At 43.7% G+C, this 23014-nt stretch overlaps 1 protein-coding gene across 1 annotated transcript in view; it reads right to left on the reverse strand.

The window, feature by feature from the left end:
* Positions 1-23014, reverse strand: part of LOC122920267 — a 56160-nt gene that overhangs the window by 9731 nt on the left and 23415 nt on the right. The window contains exons 3-5 of the mRNA XM_044269646.1: positions 18996-19334; positions 9486-9581; positions 2479-2880 (exon numbers count right to left, since the gene is read on the reverse strand). Coding sequence (XP_044125581.1) covers positions 2479-2880; positions 9486-9581; positions 18996-19334 — 837 coding nt within the window. The remainder of the gene's footprint in view (positions 1-2478; positions 2881-9485; positions 9582-18995; positions 19335-23014) is intronic.

Below are 23014 nucleotides of genomic sequence, written 5' to 3' on the forward strand. Positions count from 1 at the left end.
AGCCCCTTTCCGCAGTCCTCCCTTCAGTGAATGGAGGACTGCTGAAAGGGGTTAATAACTACTGTGAAGGGCTTAGCCGTCTGGGCAACCCCACAGATCATCCCCCCACCCCCCTTGTACTTGTTCCGCTGATCCACTACTTGCGGACTGCATGGGCATGAGTTCAGTCACTTTGGTGCGCAATCCCGCCCTGCGGCGCGTAATCCCGCGAGACCCGTAAACTACAGCGGCGGGATTGCGCACCGAATTGACTGAACTCATGCCCGCGCAGCCCGCAAGTAGCGGAACAAATACAAGGGGGGTGGGGAAAAGCCAAATTTTAAAAAGAATGCTACCAGGCGAGCATAACATTCGGGGCACTGGACAAAACATCCGGGGCTCAAGCCCCGAATGTTTTTGCAGTGTCCCAGGGGGTCAGTAGTGTATGCTGGGCTTTGTAGTGCAGACCGACCCACTAACCTGGGATCCACTGTCGTCTTCAAACGGGGCAAATACGGGAACAGGCAGGTAGTTAATTGTTCGTGACGCCAGTGTCAGTTAAACGGTGACACGCCGTGTAAAGTTATGTGGAATAAGGAAGCAACCACAGGATAGCCAACCAAAACTGGAACTTTACTGTAATTTTCAATAGTCATTTAGCATAGTTGTTATTGGAAGCGCAGTTCCATATGAAGACAGTTGGTTTTCGGTAGTTACAGACAGGCCGGCTGTAGCAAGGTGATTTGCAGAGGGTTAAACACAGGACTTGTAGTACAGGAGGCTTGCACTCTATCCCTGACTGATCCTGAAACATGTGACTTATTCTCCAAGGTCTGATGCCCTAACTCTGGCGTATCCTTGAATCTGTCTGATCAAGTACCTCCTCTGTTACTTTGAGTACCTCTTGCTGCTTAGACTCGCCTTCTGTGGTATTCTGGGTCTTCTGGCTGTTTAACTATGCCCTTCTTGCTTCTATGAATACGGACTCAGGAGGGGAACCTTCTCCTCGGATCTGGAATCCAGTTACAGGGCTTACTCTACCCTCTCTGCACTGAGTCTAGAAACTTCTGCCTTCCTGAGCTAGGCCCTAGCCTATTTATACTGAACTGGGGGCTCCCTCTGCTGGCTGTGACAAGGATTGCCGGTAACCGGCCTGACTGGCTTAAAGGGAAATACACATTCTAATCTAGCAGTGTCGGGTAGCCTACCCGTATGCTGCATTTTGACCTATTGACGCCCCTGGCTACAAGAATGTTTCTATTCACAATCTGCAAGAAGAGATCTTGAAGACAGATTTATTGAAACACAAAGAATATAAGAAAGTTGTCGAACTGTCCATTGTACAATGTGAGAAGATGTCCAGCATTGTTTTTTCCTACCCGTGCCCCGCGCCCACATATTGCATTGCAAAACTGAAAAAACGCTCTCTGGGTGGAATAGAAAAAAAAAAAAAACAGAGGGCAAAAAGCAGACACCTGGACTAAACGTGGTCATTTTCACAGATGAAACACAGACTTTTTTTTATACAGACGACAAATGGACAAGAAAATGTGAATGAAGCCTCAGGCAGTTAGTACAATTATGGTGATAGCATTTTTTTTAAACACTCTTTTTTTACTACCTAAATAGTCTTTTGTTTGCTATACCTACTGTTATTTTTCCATCAACAGAACTGGTGAAAGCTTGTTTTTTTTTGTGGGGTAAGGTGTCACTTTTATTGGTACGGATTTCATTTTCACAGGGGGATAATTTCAACAGCTCAGACATTTTTGGATGCCATGCTAACAATTATTTTTATTGTGTTTTTTTTACACAATAAATGGGGAGCAGGGTATTTATTTTTTGTCTTCTTTTTTAAACATTTTGTTATGTTTCTTTGTGTGTCCTTCAAGGTTGATCGTCTGTACAATACACTGCAGTATGTCTGTATTGCAGTATATTGTTTTTTTACTGCCACCAGAGGTAGGATGTAATAGAGCCCTAACATGGCAGGTCTGGGGGAAGGGGAAGGTTCTCTCTACATGGATCCACCTGAATGAAGGTTCCTAGTAGCCAAACAGTAAAACATTTTTGTGTCGTTTCGGCTACTAGTAGTGTGGACCTGTAACTGTAATATGGAGCAGCATATTAAGATGAGAGATCCACTTTAATGGCTAAATCCTTTGGAGGATAGATATGTGAAGGGGCTAATTGTTAAATCTCTTGTAGCATTTAGTGTCGGAGACCCTGTTTGCAAAAAGGAACGATCCATAGCAGAGCATTTTAATGTAGGTAATCCATGTATCCCAGACACGTTGTACGGAGACCTGAGATGATGTCTAGTAGTTCAGTCACATGATCTCTGATTTTATGCAGACGGGTTGTCAGAGCATGCTGGGAGTTGTAGTATTATCATAGCTGCAGAAGCACAGATTACAAACCCAACACTGCCTAATTCCAATAATAAACCACCTATGTATTATCAGCTGGGGTTTTACAGAATAAAATATTCATACTCACATTTCACCTTTAGTTGTAGATGTCTGTAAATGGGTGTTGTCAGTGCAGCATGGTGAACCTCCAGAGTGAGCCGTGCCCCATCATCTATGTGGAACATGGGAGTTATATCTATGAAACAGTCACAGTTGAAAAGGAAGAGTTTACATAGTTTTATAAGAGGTGCCAGGGCCAGGTATCTGGGTTCATGTAAAAGTGTACCCTGCTCAGTATCGTTCTCTGGTGACCTCTTTCTGGGTTCTATGGAGCTCCAGGAATCTACTTTAATCTGGTTTCCTTTGTCTTTCTCTGTGTATAAGTTAATAGTAAGATTGCCTGGTCTGAAGCCTGATATAAAACATCTCAGATAGCACTTCTTCTCATGAATCAGGTCTGTTTTAGAAATCTTCGTTACATTTGGTTTCACTGTAAAGATCAGAAATGATACATTTATTATGGTTGCTTAAACATATCATTCATAAACAGCAACAAAACGCGTTAATGCTTATGGTCTATTAACATTACTTTTGCAGTGGAATCTCTTGGCATATGTGCAGCTTAGGCAGGGTGCTGAATCTCCTTAAAGAGACCATGTGCTGAATCTCCTTAAAGAGACCAGTCCTGTATGGAGACTTATTTGCAATGCTTTACGGGAAACAAATATACAAAGTGGTGTCTCCCAGGAAAGCGAGCCATGTCGCCAGGGCCACCTATTGGAAGTCGCTCCCTATGGGTCAAAATCCAGCTTTCCAACAAGCCTTGGAAATATAGCCAGACCCGATATCTGTCCATAGACGGCTGTTTCAGGGTGTTTGTCCCTCATCAGTACGGAGTAGGATTCTTGCTGGCTGGGTGCGATGGCTTGGAAGCAGCTTATACAGGGTGTTGAATCTCCTTAAAGAGACTAGTTCTATTGGAGACTTACTGGAAGTACTCCATGGTAGGAAGGGGCAAACACCCTGAATAGCTGTCTATGGATGGATATCTGGTCTGACTATATTCCCTCTTATCCCAAGGCTTGCTGGAAAGTCGGATTTTGAATAATAGAGAGACACTTCCCTATGGCTGGCTAGATGGTCCTTTTTCTTGGGAGATACCTCTTTGCATATTGGCATATTTGCCAAACATATCCATAGGGTCCTATTCATCTTATAGATTAATCTATGGCATCTGTGGACATTGACATCTGTATGGAATAGTCGACTTACCGTTACATACAAAGGCATCCTATAAAAAAAAAAAAAAAAAACACAATGGGCATAGCATGTTTATATTTTATTTTTTAACATCCGATCGGTGACGCTTGTTACTGTATGCATGTACAGTGGCATGCGCTCCGAGGCATCTATTGGAGGTATATGACGAGAAATCCAGCCAACATATGGTACACCTCTAACACCTCTAACAGAGACTATAAGATGCAGTGTGAATATATTCTTAGAGAGATGATGAGAGAATCAATAGGGAAGATATCAGGGGTTGCAGAGGTTTTTGTCACACCTTGCTCTGGTGCCTGAGATCGGGTTCCATAAGCCTATCTGCCACATAAGAGGACAGCGGTACTATGGAAAGTCAATAAAACACTATAGTGGCATATCATAAACAGTAATGCAAGACAGAGCAATGCCACTGTACAGATTGACATGATGTCTCAGTGGCTATCACTATAGCACTTGGGTCAAATCCGACAAAGGATATCTGTATTGAATGTACAAACCGGATTCCAAAAAAGTTGGGACACTAAACAAATTGTGAATAAAAACTGAATGCAATGATGTGGAGATGGCAAATGTCAATATTTTATTTGTAATAGAACGTAGATGACAGATCAAACGTTTAATCCGAGTAAATGTATCATTTTAAAGGAAAAATACGTTGATTCAAATTTTCACGGTGTCAACAAATCCCAAAAAAGTTGGGACAAGTAGCAATAAGAGGCTGGAAAAAAGTAAATTTGAGCATAACGAAGAGCTGGAAGACCAATTAACACTAATTAGGTCAATTGGCAACATGATTGGGTATAAAACGAGCTTCTCAGAGTGGCAGTGTCTCTCAGAAGCCAAGATGGGTAGAGGATCACCAATTCCCACAATGTTGCGCAGAAAGATAGTGGAGCAATATCAGAAAGGTGTTACCCAGCGAAAAATTGCAAAGACTTTGTATCTATCATCGTCAACTGTGCAGAACATCATCCGAAGATTCAGAGAATCTGGAACAATCTCTGTGCGTAAGGGTCAAGGCCGTAAAACCATACTGGATGCCCGTGATCTCCGGGCCCTTAAACGACACTGCACCACAAACAGGAATGCTACTGTAAAGGAAATCACAGAATGGGCTCAGGAATACTTCCAGAAACCATTGTCAGTGAACACAATCCACCGTGCCATCCGCCGTTGCCAGCTGAAACTCTACAGTGCAAAGAAGAAGCCATTTCTAAGCAAGATCCACAAGCTCAGGCGTTTTCACTGGGCCAGGGATCATTTAAAATGGAAGACTGTTCTGTGGTCAGACGAGTCACGATTCAAAGATCTTTTTGGAAATCTGGGACGCCATGTCATCTGGACCAAAGAGGAGAAGGACAACCCAAGTTGTTATCAACGCTCAGTTCAGAAGCCTGCAGCTCTGATGGTATGGGGTTGCATGAGTGCGTGTGGCATGGGCAGCTTGCATGTCTGGAAAGGCACCATCAATGCAGAAAAATATATTCAGGTTCTAGAACAACATCTGCTCCCATCCAGACGTCATCTCTTTCAGGGAAGACCCTGCATTTTTCAACAAGATAATGCCAGACCACATTCTGCATCAATCACAACATTATGGCTGTGTAGGAGAAGGATCCGGGGACTGAAATGGCCGGTCTGCAGTCCAGATCTGTCACCTATAGAGGACATTTGGCGCATCATAAAGAGGAAGGTGCAACAAAGAAGGCCCAAGACGATGGAACAGTTAGAGGCCTGTATTAGACAAGAATGGGAGAGCATTCCTATTTCTAAACTTGAGAAACTGGTCTCCTCGGTCCCCAGACGTCTGTTGAGTGTTGTAAGAAGAAGGGGAGATGCCACACAGTGGTGAAAATGGCCTTGTCCCAACTTTTTTGGGATTTGTTGACACCATGAAATTCTGATTCAACATATTTTTCCCTTTAAAATGGTACATTTTCTCAGTTTAAACTTTTGTTCCGTGATTTATGTTCTATTCTGAATAAAATATTAGAAGTTGGCACCTCCACATCATTGCATTCAGTTTTTATTCACGATTTGTATAGTGTCCCAACTTTTTTGGAATCCGGTTTGTATATGTTCTCCACACTTTTGCCTGGATTATCTACAACAACATACTGAGGTTAATTGGCTTCCAAAGAGAAATTGGCCATAGCATCTGCTTGAGGTAAAGGGCTTGTCTCACCCCAGACATTGGGGGCATATCGCTAGGATACGCCTCCAATGTCTGATAGATGGGGGTCCCACCTCTGAGACCTGCACCTGTCTTCAGAACAGAGCCCACAAAGTGAAGGAGAACGCACTGCGTATGCGCGGCCATCCTTCATTCATTCCTATGGGAGTGCTGAAAATAGACAAACGCTGGCTTGGCTATTTCCGTCAGCCCTATAGAAGTGAATGGAACGGTACTCGTGCATGCTTGGTGTGCTTGCCATTCATTTCAATGGGATTTCCGAAAATAACCTAGTGATATGCCCCCGAGTGATATGTCCCCTAGTGATATGTCTGAGGTTAGACAACATCTTTAAGGAAATTAGATTTGGATTGTTCCCACTAAGTATATGGAGGGATGTGAATGATGACGCTAATCTAGGCCATTAAAGAGGTTGTGCAGTGTCAGAAAAAACAATGTCAGATTAGTAGGGGTCCGACTCCTGGCACCCCCGCTTATTAGCTGTTTCAAGGGGTTGCTGCCTCCTCTTCATTGTTTACCTGCATGCCATCTAGCTTGTAGCGGTTGTGCAGGGTAATTACAGCTGCTCGTCACCCCATTGCCACCGCTTCCCTTGTGTTGCAGTCACAAGGGCCTTAACATTGGCCTCCAGGTCTGCCATGTACTGAGGCCTATTAGGACCTGCCAGAAGCAGAGTCTAATAGGCTGATTTCAGTTTTACACTAACAGGCATAATGGACTGCAAAACAGAAGTGTTGGAGTGCAGAGATCACAATAACGCCTATACAAGCGTCATAGGTGCATGGACAGGGCATTTTATCTAACCAAAAAGTCTTAGGCCTATTAATACGTGTTAGACTGTTCTCTGCCATTCATGAATGCAGTGCGCACTATGAACGGCACAGGGAGCACAACGATACCGCCGGTGCCTGAAATATCCAATAACAAAGCTCCGTATAGCAAGGAGCTTTGTTATTTGGAATGAAGCTGCTGATTGCTCAGTCTGGGCTGGCTGCCGGAACGTACGGTGCAATGCTCTGAAGCTGTGCCGGGAGCGGCACCGCAATCTTCAGTACTATTAGCGGAATGGTGGCCTGGCAGGTTAAGTGGCCTCCTGGTGGGCATTAAAGCGGTTATCCAAGATTAGCAAATGCGACCCGATATGCTGGGCTCCTCACAGTGAATATACTTACCCTGCTCCCCTCGCCGCTCCTGGTCCCCCTGTGCACGGATAAAAACATCCAGTGTCGGGAAGTAATGAGCAGCCAATGGCAGGCGGGAATGGGAATGAGCCCTCTAGCGTCACCCGAGATGCTAGGGAGGCTCATCCCTGTCTGCCATTGGCTGCTCTCTCGAACCCCCCCCCACGACACAGAAATTTTCATCCATGCATGGGAAGAAGCAGCAGCGGCGCGGGGAGCCAGGTAAGTATATTTACTGTGAGGGGTCCGGCACATGGGGGGGCATTTGCTAATCTTGGATAACCCTTTTAATAAATGTTCATCTTGGTGCCTACCTGGGGTTTCTAAGCAGTATATTGGACTGTACTTTATCCCTTGGCTCTAATTGCCTGCTCTACATTAACTACAGAACCCTCCCCGGGGCTTATTAACCCTATCCTGGAGGGAAAGGAATGCTGGTATTTACATGGTATTGTACTGGGAGGGGAGTGATGTTATTGACATGGGACTGTATGTTGGAGGGGGATGGAGAGAGATGAGACATGTTATTTACATAGGACTGTATGTTGGAGGGAGGGGAGACATGTTATTTACATGGGACCAGGCTCAGACTCGCCCACAGGGGAATCGCCTGCTGGGCCCCTGAGAAAGCTGTGCCCCCAGTCCACCAGCACAGCATCTAAAAATAACCTTTATCAATGTAATAAACTGGGTAGGACAATACAGTTTATTATTATAGACCCATCGGAAGGTTTAGATGGCTTCTAGGAATAGAGGCAGGCCAGCCAGTATCCTCTGTTCCCTGGGACCCACTTTTGGAAGTTGTTGCAGAGATCCCCATAATCAATCATCTTCTAGCATCTTGTTGCTGTCTGCCTCTATGTCGGCAGGTAATATTTGCATTTTGCTGTACAGTGGGCCCCAGAATGAATTTTACTGGTGGGCTCTAGACATCCCAGTCCGACACTGCATGGGACTGTATGTTGGAGGGCGCTGAAGGGAGGGGAAATATGTTATCTAGGCTAGTAATAGTTCCTCTGCATGTTCACACCGCTGCTACTTACTTCTGTTGTTCTGCTCCGTTAGTTGAGCAAAACAACAAAAATAACGGAAGTGCTGGATCGGGCACATAACTGACACAAGCCGAGATGAGAAGACTCCATTGACTATAATTAGATCCATTCAGTTTCCATTCGGGATCTTGCCTTTTTATAGGCTACTTCCATACTAGCGTTTTTACTAGATCCGGCAGTGTTCAGCAAAAACGCATCTGTTACTGATAATACAACCGCCTGCATCCGTTATGAATGCATCCGGTTGTATTATCTTTAACATAACCAAGATGGATCCGTCATGAACTCCATTGAAAGTCAGTGGAGGACGGATCCGTTTTCTATTGTGTCTGAGAAAATGGATCCGTCGCCATTGACTTGCATTGTGGGTCATGATCCCAAAATGGAAAACAAACCGCAGCGTGCTCTCCAGTATGAGAACGGAAGAGAATGCATTTTGGAGCTTTCCGTTCTATTCAGTAACGTTTTGTCCCCATTGACAATAAATGGGGACAAAACGGAAGCATTTTTTCCCGGTATTGAGACCCTATGACGGATCTCAATACCGGAAAATATTAACGCTAGTGTGAAAGTAGCCTTACCAGACAAGAATCTGTCACAGAGCCCCCGAACGAGGCCTCCAACACAGATGTGAACAAGCCCTTAGGCTACATGCACACGACCGTATGTGTTTTGCAGTCCGCAAATCGCGGATCCGCAAAAAACGAATTCCGTATGTCATCCGTTTTTTTTTCGGATCCGTTTTTTTTTTCGGATCCATTGTAATATTACCTATCCTTGTCCGCAAACTAGAAAAAAATAGGACATGCACTATTTTTTTGGCGGAGCAACGGAACGGACATACTGATGCGGACAGCACACGGTATGCTGTCCGCGTTTTTTGCGGACCCATTGAAATGAATGGGTCCGCATCCTATCCGCAAAAAAAATAAAACGATCGGACACAGAAACAAAATACGGTCGTGTGCATGAGGCCTTAAAATGATGTAGGCCTACGTATTAGTGATTTCAATTCCTGCAACTTTTGTACTCCTCCATCACTAAAAATGCTCGTCAAAAATGGCAAGAGGAGTATTTTTGCTCTTCTAGAAAAAATGTACTGCAACCTCTGTTGGAGTGGATACATTTCTTATCATTGTACTTGTACTGAGCTGCACAATAAAGGTATGGTGTACCAGTAATTGTTACCTTACATTAAACAACACATGGAAAAGCAGATAAACTATATTTTTGAAAAAATGCTACTTGACTGCAGCCTCTGAATATATCTTTATGAATATTTCAGATCCCTTGTAGGTGTCAAGTGAAGATGTATTGCTGAGCGCCATAGTCCATTCCAGTCCTTACATAACAAGGTTTTCCTAGTAGTAAGTAAAGTTCTTACCTTTTATACAATAGTATAATATTACTGCCAGTACCAGTACCAGTACCAGTAGTATAATAAAAGCCACGCCAGCTACAATCCATGGTATATATTTACCTATAGGGAATAAAGAGAATAGAAGAAAGGAATACACAGTTAATCAAAGCAATGAAGGATAATATCTGGTATGAGGTTTCGCTAAACCTAATATCTATCTAAGCATATAACTGGCTAATGCAGTGGTAGGCAACCTCCGGCACTGCAGCTGTTGCAAAACTACAACTCCCACCATGCATACTTGTGCTGCTCTTCTCAGAACTCCCATTGAAGTGATTGGATCATGCCGGGAACTGTACTTTCATAACAGCAGAAGTGCCGGAGGTTGCTGACCCCTGGGCTAATGGGTAATGAGTGAGCAGTTTTTACTAAAACTAGATATAAGTTGGGTTCCTCGCCGGATCTTTATTAGAATAGATAGACTATTTAGGAATCTGATTTGGTGCAAAAAAAAAAAACTGCTAGAATCCGACTAGATACGTTGCAGAGAAGAAAAGATGCAGGGGGGCTCTCTATCCCAAACTCCTGGCTATATTATATATCTTCGCAGCTGCAGCAGTTGAGGGGTGGGGAAGGATCCCTGGGGACGTTGCGTCTGGGGACTCATCTGTAGCTTTACTGATAAGATAGTGGAACACCCTACACTCAGTATGATACATAAAGTCTGGCAGAGGTGTCATGTTTTGCTGTCTATACAAGGCTTCACCCAGGTCACTGCTGTGTGGAAGAATCCCCAGTTGCATGAAATATTTCGCCTAGAAGGGTTTTCGCCCTGGGACCGTAAGGGCGTTAAATTCTTATATCAGCTGCAGAAAGATGGTGAGTTTAAGTCCTTTGAGAAACTTAGAAATGACATATGCAGAAAATATTTATTAAATCCCCATAAAATACAAGTAATAAAATTTATAAGAACAATGTAGCAATAATATACAACCCCAAAAGATGAACCACATAGAACAAGTAAGATACCAACACTCAAGACACAGAGGAGGGTCAGAAAGACAAGACGAAGTAAGAGGAAGAGACACATATCACAAAATACATCACTAGCAACAGATCTCAGCGCAATAATTAATTTAAGTTCAACCACCCTGACTAAAACCCAAAATAATCTGTTAGAGAAAGGTCTGAAGTTTTCCCCCTCCAATAAGATGGATAAATCCTCTACATATATAGGAGTACAAAAACTAATAAGGAATATCTGCCTCAAAAAATATTTTATCAAAAATCCAATTGTGAGGAATGAGAAAGTGATAGTTGAAAAAAGCGTAAAAAAGACAAAAAACCCTAACAAAAACCTCCTAAAAAATAAATCAAATATGTTCCCAAGGAGTGAAATCAGCCAAGAAATAGGAGCCTTTCAGAAGTGTGTAGAGGAAGATATTTGCAAACTAAAGGCTAGACCAAGAGCCACAAACAATCTAACCAGAGGAGAGTTTGAGGCATTGAAACAACTACAAAAAAAACACTCCATCACTATACGCCCCGCGGATAAGGGAAGTGCGGTAGTGGTGATGGACACAATTAATTATAATAGGGAATGTCTCCGACAACTCTCAGATGGGGAGACCTATCAAAAATTGGGGGGAGACCCCCTTGAGAGATTTGAGTTGGAGCTCAGGAGATACAGTATGGACGGATTGGATAATGGTACAATATCACAGCAGGAACTGGATTTCATTTTGGGCACACAGAGGAGGCTACCATGCTTCTACTGCCTGCCCAAGGTGCATAAAAATCCGAATGATCCACCAGGACGCCCTATAGTCTCAGGGATTGGATCTATCACATCCAACCTGTCCAAATATATAGACGTACAGTTACAGCCAATAGTCAAGAAAACCAATTCCTATATTAAAGATACTACCCAAATCATACAGATTCTGGAAAACTTAGATGTCCAGTCTGGATGGATTATGGGTACACTTGATGTTCAGTCACTTTATACTGTGATTGAACATCAGCAAGGAATTGATGCTGTAAAAATGCAATTAATAAGAGATGTCTCGTATGGAGCAATAAAAAAAGAATTTATAACGAAAGGAATAGAGTATATCCTGAGCCACAACTACTTCTTTTTTGAGGGGGAATTCTTCCTGCAGAAGCGGGGTACCGCCATGGGGACCAGATTCGCCCCCAGCTACGCTAATTTGTTCTTGGCTGAGTGGGAGTACAACCTCATCAAGCCAAGGCTGGGGACAGATCTGGCCCTGTGGCGCCGTTATATAGATGATGTGATCTTCATCTGGAAAAAGAGTAAAGAAGAATTGGAAAAATTCCTAGAAACAATTAATATTAATAATTTAAATCTGGTCTTTACCTCAAACATACAGGAGAGCACCGAATTATTGGATTTATTAATCACAATTTATTGAGAAGGAATATCCTGAAAACTTAGTGGAGGAGTCACTCAACCAAATTAGGAAATTAGATAGAAGAGAGTTCTTTAATAAGGAGGACAATAAAGATAAAAATGAGAAAGATAAAACACAAAATAAAGAAGCCATGAGAGTTGTTCTTCCATTTAATGAGAATTATAGGAAGATTCAGAAAATTATTAAAACCCATTGGCACCATGTGTTGAATGACAAAATTGTGGGACACTAACTCCCGACTGTTCCAACTATTACCTTCACTAGGGCACCCAATCTAGGTATCAAGGTGGCCCCTACCGTAAAACCGTGGAAACAGAATAAGTTGAGTTTTTCAGGAACTTGGCTGAGTTTGAAGGGTTTTTATAAATGTGGAAGGTGTATGGGTTGTAGAATAAATAAAAAAACCCCGCCTGACGACTAATGTCCCCTCGACTCAGAACAATTTTAATTGGGAGATAGAAGATTGTCTTACATGTGACTCCAATGGAGTTATCTACCTTCTCCAGTGCCTCTGTAACAGACAATATATAGGACGTACTAAGAGGCCATTCAAAAAAAGAGTGGCCGAACATATTGCCAACATCAGGAAGGGTTATGATAAACATTCCCTATCTAAACATTATAAAGAGATGCATAATCAGGATCCATCGAGCCTGGTGTTTACGGCACTGGAGAAGGTGGAGAAACACTGGAGAGGCGGTGATTTTATTAGACAAATGTCTAGGATAGAATCCAGACGCATTTATGAATTTGGATCTCTACAACCGAAAGGCCTTAATTCAGAGTTGGAAATTTTGGGATTTATGTAGGTTGGGTGTCTCGTGGCCGACAGGACGTCGCACGCCAGGCAGTTTATCGGCGCTGCGACGTGTCCTTGGCTCCGAGATACCCACCCTTCTTTCTCTATCAAATCCGAATAATTGTATCAAACTTTAGGATTCCTATGAAACTTTCAAGATTCCTCACATTTATTATTTATTGTTTTACATTTTTATATTGATATTTTAATCTTCAAAATTTGTTTAATAATATTTTATTATAAAAAGTCATTTTATAAGTGTTAGCAATCAGATATCAAGTTTATATTTCACACAATGATATATCACACCAATTGGGACATCTGGACCAAAAAACGCACGTGTCCCCAAAAAAATGCATAAAAAACGCATGGAAACTGCAAGAAGAAGAAAAGGAGAGAAAAAATAATAATAATTTTAAGGCTGCATAGAATTATCCCCTGATTATGTGGGAGGATTCCCTGGCCAACTGGGAGTAGCATGAACAACAGGTGTCTGAGATTTGGGAAGCAATTAAAGGAATGGATAAAAATGGAGGCAGAGCAGGCAGACACTTGACCACTGAGGAAGGGAGAGTGAATTTACCCGTAACGCGTATGGTGAAACAAGTGATGTACCTGCATTGAAAAGCCTCCGATAATACTGTATGGCCATACAGAAGAAAACTTCTACAGTAAAGGATTAACTATTCTTATCGTCGAAAGCTGCACCAAAGGAAATTGCGGAACAGAGTGGCAACTCCTGCGATCTTTGGAACTCCCGCGAAATTTAAACCAGCTTGCTGTATGGAGCGACTGAATAAGCAGGCTAATATTTAAAGCTCCATTGAAGCAATAGGGAGACAGCAGACGCTAGACGGTAAGCCAAATATCGATTTAAAGTTTTCTTCAATTCAAAGCTCATATCGACCTTAAAAGGATATGCTATAAGAGACTTTTCACATTATCAGGATTCCTGTGGACACTTTATGAACATGTTGCACTCCCAGTGAATACACCTACAACATTTTCAGTGACATTCAGTTTCCCAAATTGGGATATAGCGCCAGAAGATAATACCCCCTCTTCCCAAATCACAGCATATACTTGAAGTTTTTTGGTGTGATATATTATTGAATTTATCGACACTATTGAGTCATATGAATATAGTGTCGATCATATCTACCACAATATATGTGACTGTAATGTTGTATATTATTGCTACATTGTTCTTATAAATTTTATTACTTGTATTTTATGGGGATTTAATAAATATTTTCTGCATATGTCAATTTGGTTGCCAAGTGTATGAGTGCTCGCTCATTTTCCTATTACTACATTTGCCTTTAAGAGAGGGTGGGGTGATTCCCTCTATATGAGCTTGCAGCACCATACCTTAACTACTTACTAGTGAGCCACCACAACCCACCACTAAACTTAGAAATGAGTTTGCTCTTCCTCACACAGCCTTTTATCAGTTTTTGCAGCTACGACACGCATTTCATGCCCAGGCGAACTCTATGTCACCTAAATGTACGACTGTTCTACTGTTCCAACAAATCCTCACGGGTTACTCCTCGAGTGGATTACTTTCATCCATTTATAGGAATCTATTTGTGAAATCATTGAAACAGGATACACTAGTGGTCAAGTATAAATGGGAGGGGGGAGGTTGGACCAATATCAGAGGAACAATGGAAATCGATAATGGCACTATGTCGCTTTGTGGAGGCCAACACATGTCTCAACTGTTTCTTGTTCACAGGGTATATAGGACTCCAGCATTTCTGTTCAAGGTAGGAGTTAGACCTGATGCATCCTGTCCTCGGTGTGGAGTGAGTCCTGCTTCCTTGCTACACATGTTCTGGGACTGTGCAGAGCTTAATAAATTCTGGACTGATGTGTTGGTAACTATTAAAGACGCGTACAATATTGAGGTCTCTGCTAATCCAGGGACATGTGTACAGGGAATTCTGGACATTAAAAGACACGTTGGGAGTTTACCTCTTATAGGGTGTACTAGGGATTCCGCCCGAAATAGGGATAGGTATCCGGACGGGGACGCTCCTTGCGGGGCAAGTACCTCGTATAGGCAGGTAGGGTGATTTAGTCCCTGCCCCTTAACCAGGGTGTACTTGGGATTTCTTGCTCCCGTCTCCTGTCTTTGCTGAGGTTCATACGTTGCCATCTTCTCCGTATGGTAACACATCAATACAGTCTATCGCATGGAAGGTTGCATCTACCCAAGTGACTACACCACCCACGTCTACAGCATCTGATGGGTGAGAACGTTCCTTTTGTTTGCTTCCTGCCTTTGTTACCATTTAGTGTTTGTGTGTCCAGGCCCATTAGGACTGTCTATTTGTTAGTTTGTCCGAGAGGCTCTCTGGGTTAGTGCTTCACGTTTTTAGATACATTATTAAATGTTAAGTTTTACCCCTTTGTCCCCTAGGGGATCAGTATATTCATGACGGATCCGCAAAAACCGCTAGTTTAAAAAGTAGCCTGAGCCATTTCCAGTTGAAAGGGATTTTACATGTGAAACAAGCAATGTAATCTACTCAACTGCCCTAGAGGTCTATGTAGAAGAAACCACTTGGCACAACTGTGGCAGAAATTTTAAGCATTAAGCCCTCGGTGCGTGGATTTCCACCTCCCAATGTTTTCCATCGCTGTTCATACAGCTGTAGGTTATTTCCGTGCCATTTCAATGCACATTTTTTCTTGGCACAGTTTCTATGTAGACACTGTTAGGGCCCTTGCACACAACTGTATGCCCTCCATGACAAACGGTCCGTGAGCGGGCCATATGTCCTGGAGCGGCATTGAACGTGCGCACAGGAGCACACAACATCATAAATTACAACGATGCTGTGCACGTCGGGCCGCCCGCGGGGCTATTGTCATACAATCCTATGAGTACGGGACAATAGTCCCACAAGGCGGCCTGACGTGCACAGCATCGTTGTGATCTATGATGTTGTGCGCTCCCGTGCGTACGATCAATGTCGCTTTGGGAACTATGGCCCGCTCATGGACCGTATATCTCGGAGGGTGTACGGTCGTGTGCAAGAGGCCTTAGGCTGACTTCACACTTCAGTTATTTGGTCAGTTATTTCCATCAGTTATTGTGAGCCAAAATCAGGGGCGGGTCAAAAACACAGAACAGGTGCAGATCTTCACATTACACCTGATCTCTGTGGAGGCTTCACTACTGGTTTTGGCTCACAATAACTGATGGAAATACCTGACCAAATAACTGAAGTGTGAACTAGGCCTTACCCTTGCTCGAGGATTAGCCTAATTGAAGCCGTGAGTGGATCTACTGTATTAAAAATGTAAAACCGCTCCAGAGACTTAAGGTCTTTAGGTTTCTGTCATGGATTCTACAGCAGATTTTCCGTCTGAAATATCTGCCATGTCAATGGACCCTTTATTAGGTGTGGGGACGCTTGGCTTCCCATTCTGAACCATTTACCGGTAATCAAATCACAAATAAGGTTATCTACCAGGTTCCATGACCCAGAAGAGGTGGAAACCATAGTCAGCTGCTGATATTGGATTTACAGTTATGTCTCTACCAGTAAATGCATGGGATGACCTCCTATATGAGTTATCAAACATTAGGGTACGGCTACATGTAGTGGATTTCTGGAACACATTTACTAAAGTGTCGCCGTCTGTTTCCAACTATTTTATTTTTCAATTAATCATTTTGCGCCTGTTTTGGAGGCATTTGCACCTGTTGCACCAATTTGAGTATTAAGACAAATTCAGAAGTTTTCTAACTTTTGCGTCTCATTTCTGTCCTGTTTATATAGGTGCTCCTTATTTTGCGCCAGATTTTGTTGTAAAAACAGTCTTGTCTACTTCACCCCAGGGCCTGCATACTTTTCTGTCTCTGTTTTGAGTGGTGAGTTTGCCTACGTTCATTGAGATGTGCGCCAAAGTTCAGCTCACTTGCGTCACTTTTTCACGCGCATACTATTTAGACCAGTTTAGTGAATTTGAATCCATCTTACAAGAAAACTACTGCTAGATGTCAGACTTAAACTCAAAAAAGACTAACCAGATTTATGAAAGAATAATAAATGAGGCATAAACTGAAGACAGACTTTGCCAATACGCCTGTTTTGTTTTTGTTTTTTTGCTCCAAAAAAGAGGCGCGCTTAGTAGTGGGTTTCTGCATTGGAAAGGACGCTGCAGATTTGTTGCGGATTTTGTTGCACCTTAGCTATGGATTTAACCCCCTGTATTGCAAAGGGTGAAATCCTTGCTGAATGTCTGCAGCATAAATTGACTTGCAAGTGATTTAAACCCTAAGGCCTCTTTCACACGGGCGTCATTTTTTTGGCCCGGCTAAGAGCCGGGTGCGTTGCGGGAAAATGCGCGATTTTTTCTGCGCAAGTGCAAAACATTGTCATGCGTTGCACTCGCGTGAGAAAAATCGCGCATGTTTGGTACCCAAACCCGAACTTCTTCATAGAAGTTCGGGCTTGGGATTGATGTTCTGAAGATTGTATTATTTTCCCTTATAACATGGTTATAAGAGAAAATAATAGCATTCTGAATACAGAATGCATAGTAAACCAGCGCTAGAGGGGTTAAAATAAAATAAAAAATAATTTAACTCACCTTAGTCCACTTGCTCGCGAAGCCGGCATCTCCTTGTGTCTCCGCTGCTGATGAACAGGACCTGGGGTGAGCTGCTCCATTAAATACCGGTTAAGGACCTTCGATGACGTCACTCCGGTCATCACATGGTACGTCACATGATCTTTTACCATGGTGATTCACCATGGTAAAAGATCATGTGATGACCGGAGTGACGTCATCGAAGGTCCTTAAGCTCTATTTAATGGAGCAGCTCATCCCAGGTCCTGTTCATCAGCAGCGGAGACACAAGGAGATGCCGGCTTCGCGAACAAGTGGACTAAGGTGAGTTAAATTATTTTTTATTTTATTTTAACCCCTCTAGCGCTGGTTTACTATGCATTCTGTATTCAGAATGCTATTATTTTCCCTTATAACCATGTTATAAGGGAAAATAATAATGATCGGGTCTCCATCCCGATGGTCTCCTAGCAACCATGCGTGCAAATCGCACGGCATCCGTACTTGCTTGCGGATGCCATCCGATTTGCACGCACCCCATTCACTTCTATGGGGCCTGCGTCACGTCAAAATCGGACATTATAGAGCATGCTGCGATTTGCACTGAACGTACAAGTGATGCGTTAAAAACATCGCTCATGTGCACAGCCCCATAGAAATGAATGGGTCAGGATTTAGTGCGGGTGCCATACGTTCGCCGCACGGATCGCACCCGCACGGAAAAGTCGCCCGTGTGAAAGGGGCCTAAGGCTGGGTTTACACGGGCGTTGCGGGTGACATGCGGGAACAGATGCGGTTGCGTTGCGGGAAAATGCGTGGTAAAAACACGTGAGAAAAATCGGCATGTTTGGTACCCAGACCCGAACCTGGACTTCTTCACAGAAGTTCGGATTTGGGATCGGTGTTGTGTAGATTGTATTATTTTCCCTTCTAACATGGTTATAAGGGAAAATAATAGCATTCTTAATACAGAATGCATAGTAAAATAGTGTGGGACTATTAAATGGTTAGAAATCTCGCCCGTGTGAAAGAGGCCTAAAAATAATTTTCAAAGCATCTCTTCCTAATTTTTTTTTAACCTTTTTCTAACCATTTAATAGTCCCACAAGGGGACTATAATAGGCGATCTTTTGATTTATTCCTATAGCGCAATGTATTTTAATGTCGGTCCTCTCCTGACATTCACCAGCAGGCTGTGCCAGAGAGGCGCAGCCTGCTGGAAAAAGTTGGAGGCCCGGCCTGCCTGCACTGGCATTGGTACCCTATAATCTAATTTACAGGGTGCTGATGGGAGACAGAGGTAGTCTGCTCCCTTTGTAACGTGCATGGTGTAATGTGCATGGTGGCGCCATTGCCAATGGCATGTAAGTGGTTAAACAGCCCAGATCGGCACTCCTGCCGGTCCGGGCCTTTAGAGCAGTAATATGTTACAGCCGTGTCCCCACTCTCTGCTGTAAGAAAAGGCGGAGGCCCAGTGCTATCCGCATCTTTTGCGGCCCCATTGAAGTTAATGGGTCCAGATCCGAGCCGCAAAAACAGCGGCTCGGATGCGGACCCAAACAACGGCCGTGTGCATGAGGCTTAAGGGGTTAAAAATGCAAGTAACATTCTTGAGAGTGTGAATGAGGCTTTAGGAGGTTAATGTTCAGTGGCCATAAAGGTTGGTGTAATGTGCATTACAAGAACATTCCTAATGACTTAGATACTTACATATAATAGAGTTCACTGAGAGAGTAACATTAGATGTCAGACGATCTGTCAGCGACCTGTGGGAGACTACACAGGAATACACGTCTCCGTCCATATCTGTGCTCACAGGTCTCATAAACAGGACACTGGTCACATTGTAGGTCCCATCGTGGTTCTGGACGGGCTCACTGGTGCAGGTCTGGCTATTCAGTTCAGATTGTTTGGAGGAAGCTTTACTGTACTTCAGCCATTGTATTTCCACACTTTCTGGATAGAAGCCGTTCACATAACAAGTGACAGATCTCTCCTCGTCAGGATCCATTACTAGTGTGGAGTCACTGAGCCTACAAGATGGCATAGCTGAAGAGAGAGACATGTAAATTATAATTCTAATTATTTGACATTTATAATATTGCTGGTTCAAACATTAAAATCACTGATCTGTCAGGCGAAGTGAACAACATTGATTATCTTGTGACAGTGGTGTCTGTCATTGGTTGTGATGTATTTGTCAGCAGGTAAACACTCGATTCATAACATTTCTGTGGCGAGATGACTGGCCTTTTTGGAGATACCCAGACCCATTGTTGTAGGGTGTTCCCGGTATTCAGTGGTTAGTACCTACCAGAAGTGGTCTAGGTAAGGAGAACCGGTGACAGGGTCTTGGATGTCCAGTGCACAATGATGTGTGTGGGGACTGAAGGCTATTCCATCTGGTCAAGATCCCTCAGGACTGTAGAGCAAATTGCTGACATATTCTTTATGTTGCACTCCTGATTTTGCTTTCATAACTGCATCAAGAAACATGTACCTTAAAGGGGTTATCCCATCTTAGACAATGGGGGCATATCGCTAGGATACGCTCCAATTGTCTGATAGGTGCGGGTCCCACCTCTGGGACCCGCACCTACAAGGAGAACGGAGCAGAGAAATTTGAGAAGGGTGCACTGCGCATGCGCGGCCGCCTTCCATTCATTTCTATGTAGCAGCCAAAAATAGGCTCGGGTATTTCCGTCGGCCCCATAGAAATGAATGGAAGCGGTGGCAGCGCATGCGCGATGCGCTCCCATTCACTTCAATGGGAGAGGCGGGGAGCTGCGCCTGGTGGTGGACGGACACAAGGAAACCCGGGGTCCTCCAGCCGCAACTCTCCTTGGCTCCGTTCTCCTTGTAGGTGCGGGTCCCAGAGGTGGGACCCGCACCTATCAGACAATGGGGGCATATCCTAGCGATATGCCCCCATCGTCTAAGATGGGATAACCCTTTAACCCTTTCAGGACTGAAAGTTTTTTTTTGTCGTTTTTGTTTTGCGCTCCCTGCCTTACCAAAGCCATAACTTTTTTTATTTGTCTGCTCACATAGCCATATGAGGGCTTGTTTTTTGTGGGACAAGTTGTGCTTTCTAACGCCACCATTTAATATTGCACATGATGTAGTGGGAAGCGGGGAAAAAAATTCCAAATGGGGTGAAATTGCAAAAATATAGCGATTCCACTACAGTTTTACGGGTTTTTTCATTACGACGTTCAATGTACGATAAAATTGACCAGTTACTTTTATTCTACAGATCAGTACGAATCCGGCGATACCGTATATGTATAGTTTTCCTTGCGTTTTGAAGAAAAAATGTAAAAGTTATGATTGCTGGAAAAGTAAGGGGGACATGTTACTGGTCCTTAAAGGGCTTCTGTCAGCAGAATTGTACCTATGAAGCTGAGAAAAATTATGTTTTAATATATGCAAATGAGCATCTAAGAGCAATGGGGGTGTTGTCGTTACACCTAGAGGTGCTGCTCTCTCTGCAGCTGCTGTGCCCTCTGCACTTTGACAGGACCACGGCTCTGTCAATTAAAAAGTGCAGAGGGTGTGACAGCTTTTTATCACGTGCATGCAAAATACATTGCGCTCGCGTGGAAAAAACTGAATGCAACGCAATCGCAGTCAAAACTGTCTGAAATTGCGTGCGCACTGACGCGGGTTTCCCGTAATGCACACGCGACGCATCCGGAGCAAATCCGGGACGCCCGTGTGAAAGAGGCATAACAGATTTTGTTGCAAAAAATTTCTGAGGAAGTTTCCAAAAATCGCTGTGCTTGCTGTCCTAAGTCTTCAAACATCTAGTGTGATTTTTGCTGCATTTCCACAGCAAAAACTGCAGCAAAACTGCATGTATTACATACAGTTTTTGCCGCTGAAAAGCCAGCAGACTTCAGCCCCTCGATTGCAAAGGGTGAGATCTGCAGCATAAATTGACACGCTGCAGATTTAAAATCCTCACCACAGGCCAATTTATGCTGCAGTTTTTTTACACAGCGTGTAGATGAGAATTGAGAACTTCTAATCCACATTGCTAGTATTTGTTGCTTGCAAATCCACAATGGCAAATTTGCAGGTAATCAATCACATGTGAACCCGGCCTGAGAGTTTAAACTCATTGGGGGTCATTTATCAAGCTTGGTTGTTTTTAGATGTAAAATTAGGTGTATTTCATTCGGCTGTCAGTCTTTTGCCGTTGATGAATTAGACTCGGTGTATTTTTATTAGTCTGACCTCTGGTGGTTCTTTTTCAGTAAGGTCTCATGCACACGGCCGTTGCTCGGCAGTGGCCGTATTACGGCCCGCACACAGTGAGTCCGCAATACACAGGCACTGGCCGTGTGCACCCCGCATCCCGGATGCGGACCCATTCACCTGAATGGGTCTGCAATCCAGGAGATGCGGTGCGGAACGGAGGCACGGAATCACGGACCCATTCAAGTTGAATGGGTCTCGATCCATCCCGGCCGCCTCATGGATGTTGCCCGTGCATTGGGGACCGCAAATTGCAATCCCCAATGCACGGAAAGGTCGCACAACGGCCGCGTGAATGAGGCCTTAGGGTGATGGCACACAGTGCAGTTCTGACATGCATTCAGGATGCAGTTTTCAGTTTAGCAGCCTCATTAAACCCTGGTGTTCTGCATTGTGGTAATGATTAAAGTAATTTCAGCTCGCTACAATAAAGAAAAACTGCATCCTGAATGCATGTCAGAACTGCGCTGTGTGCCAGCACCCTTAGGCCTCTTTCACACGGGCGTCATTTTTTTGGCCCGGCTAAGAGCCGGGTGCGTTGCGGGAAAATGCGCGATTTTTTCTGCGCAAGTGCAAAACATTGTCATGCGTTGCACTCGCGTGAGAAAAATCGCGCATGTTTGGTACCCAAACCCGAACTTCTTCATAGAAGTTCGGGCTTGGGATTGATGTTCTGAAGATTGTATTATTTTCCCTTATAACATGGTTATAAGGGAAAATAATAGCATTCTGAATACAGAATGCATAGTAAACCAGCGCTAGAGGGGTTAAAATAAAATAAAAAATAATTTAACTCACCTTAGTCCACTTGCTCGCGAAGCCGGCATCTCCTTGTGTCTCCGCTGCTGATGAACAGGACCTGGGATGAGCTGCTCCATTAAATACCGGTTAAGGACCTTCGATGACGTCACTCCGGTCATCACATGGTACGTCACATGATCTTTTACCATGGTGATTCACCATGGTAAAAGATCATGTGATGACCGGAGTGACGTCATCGAAGGTCCTTAAGCTTTATTTAATGGAGCAGCTCATCCCAGGTCCTGTTCATCAGCAGCGGAGACACAAGGAGATGCCGGCTTCGCGAGCAAGTGGACTAAGGTGAGTTAAATTATTTTTATTTTATTTTAACCCCTCTAGCGCTGGTTTACTATGCATTCTGTATTCAGAATGCTATTATTTTCCCTTATAACCATGTTATAAGGGAAAATAATAATGATCGGGTCTCCATCCCGATGGTCTCCTAGCAACCATGCGTGCAAATCGCACGGCATCCGTACTTGCTTGCGGATGCCATCCGATTTTCACACACCCCATTCACTTCTATGGGGCCTGCGTCACGTCAAAATCGGACATTATAGAGCATGCTGCGATTTGCACTGAACGTACAAGTGATGCGTTCAAAACAACGCTCATGTGCACAGCCCCATAGAAATGAATGGGTCAGGATTTAGTGCGGGTGCCATACG

This window comes from Bufo gargarizans, chromosome 10, assembly GCF_014858855.1.
Source record: "Bufo gargarizans isolate SCDJY-AF-19 chromosome 10, ASM1485885v1, whole genome shotgun sequence".
NCBI classification, from domain to species: domain Eukaryota; kingdom Metazoa; phylum Chordata; class Amphibia; order Anura; family Bufonidae; genus Bufo; species Bufo gargarizans.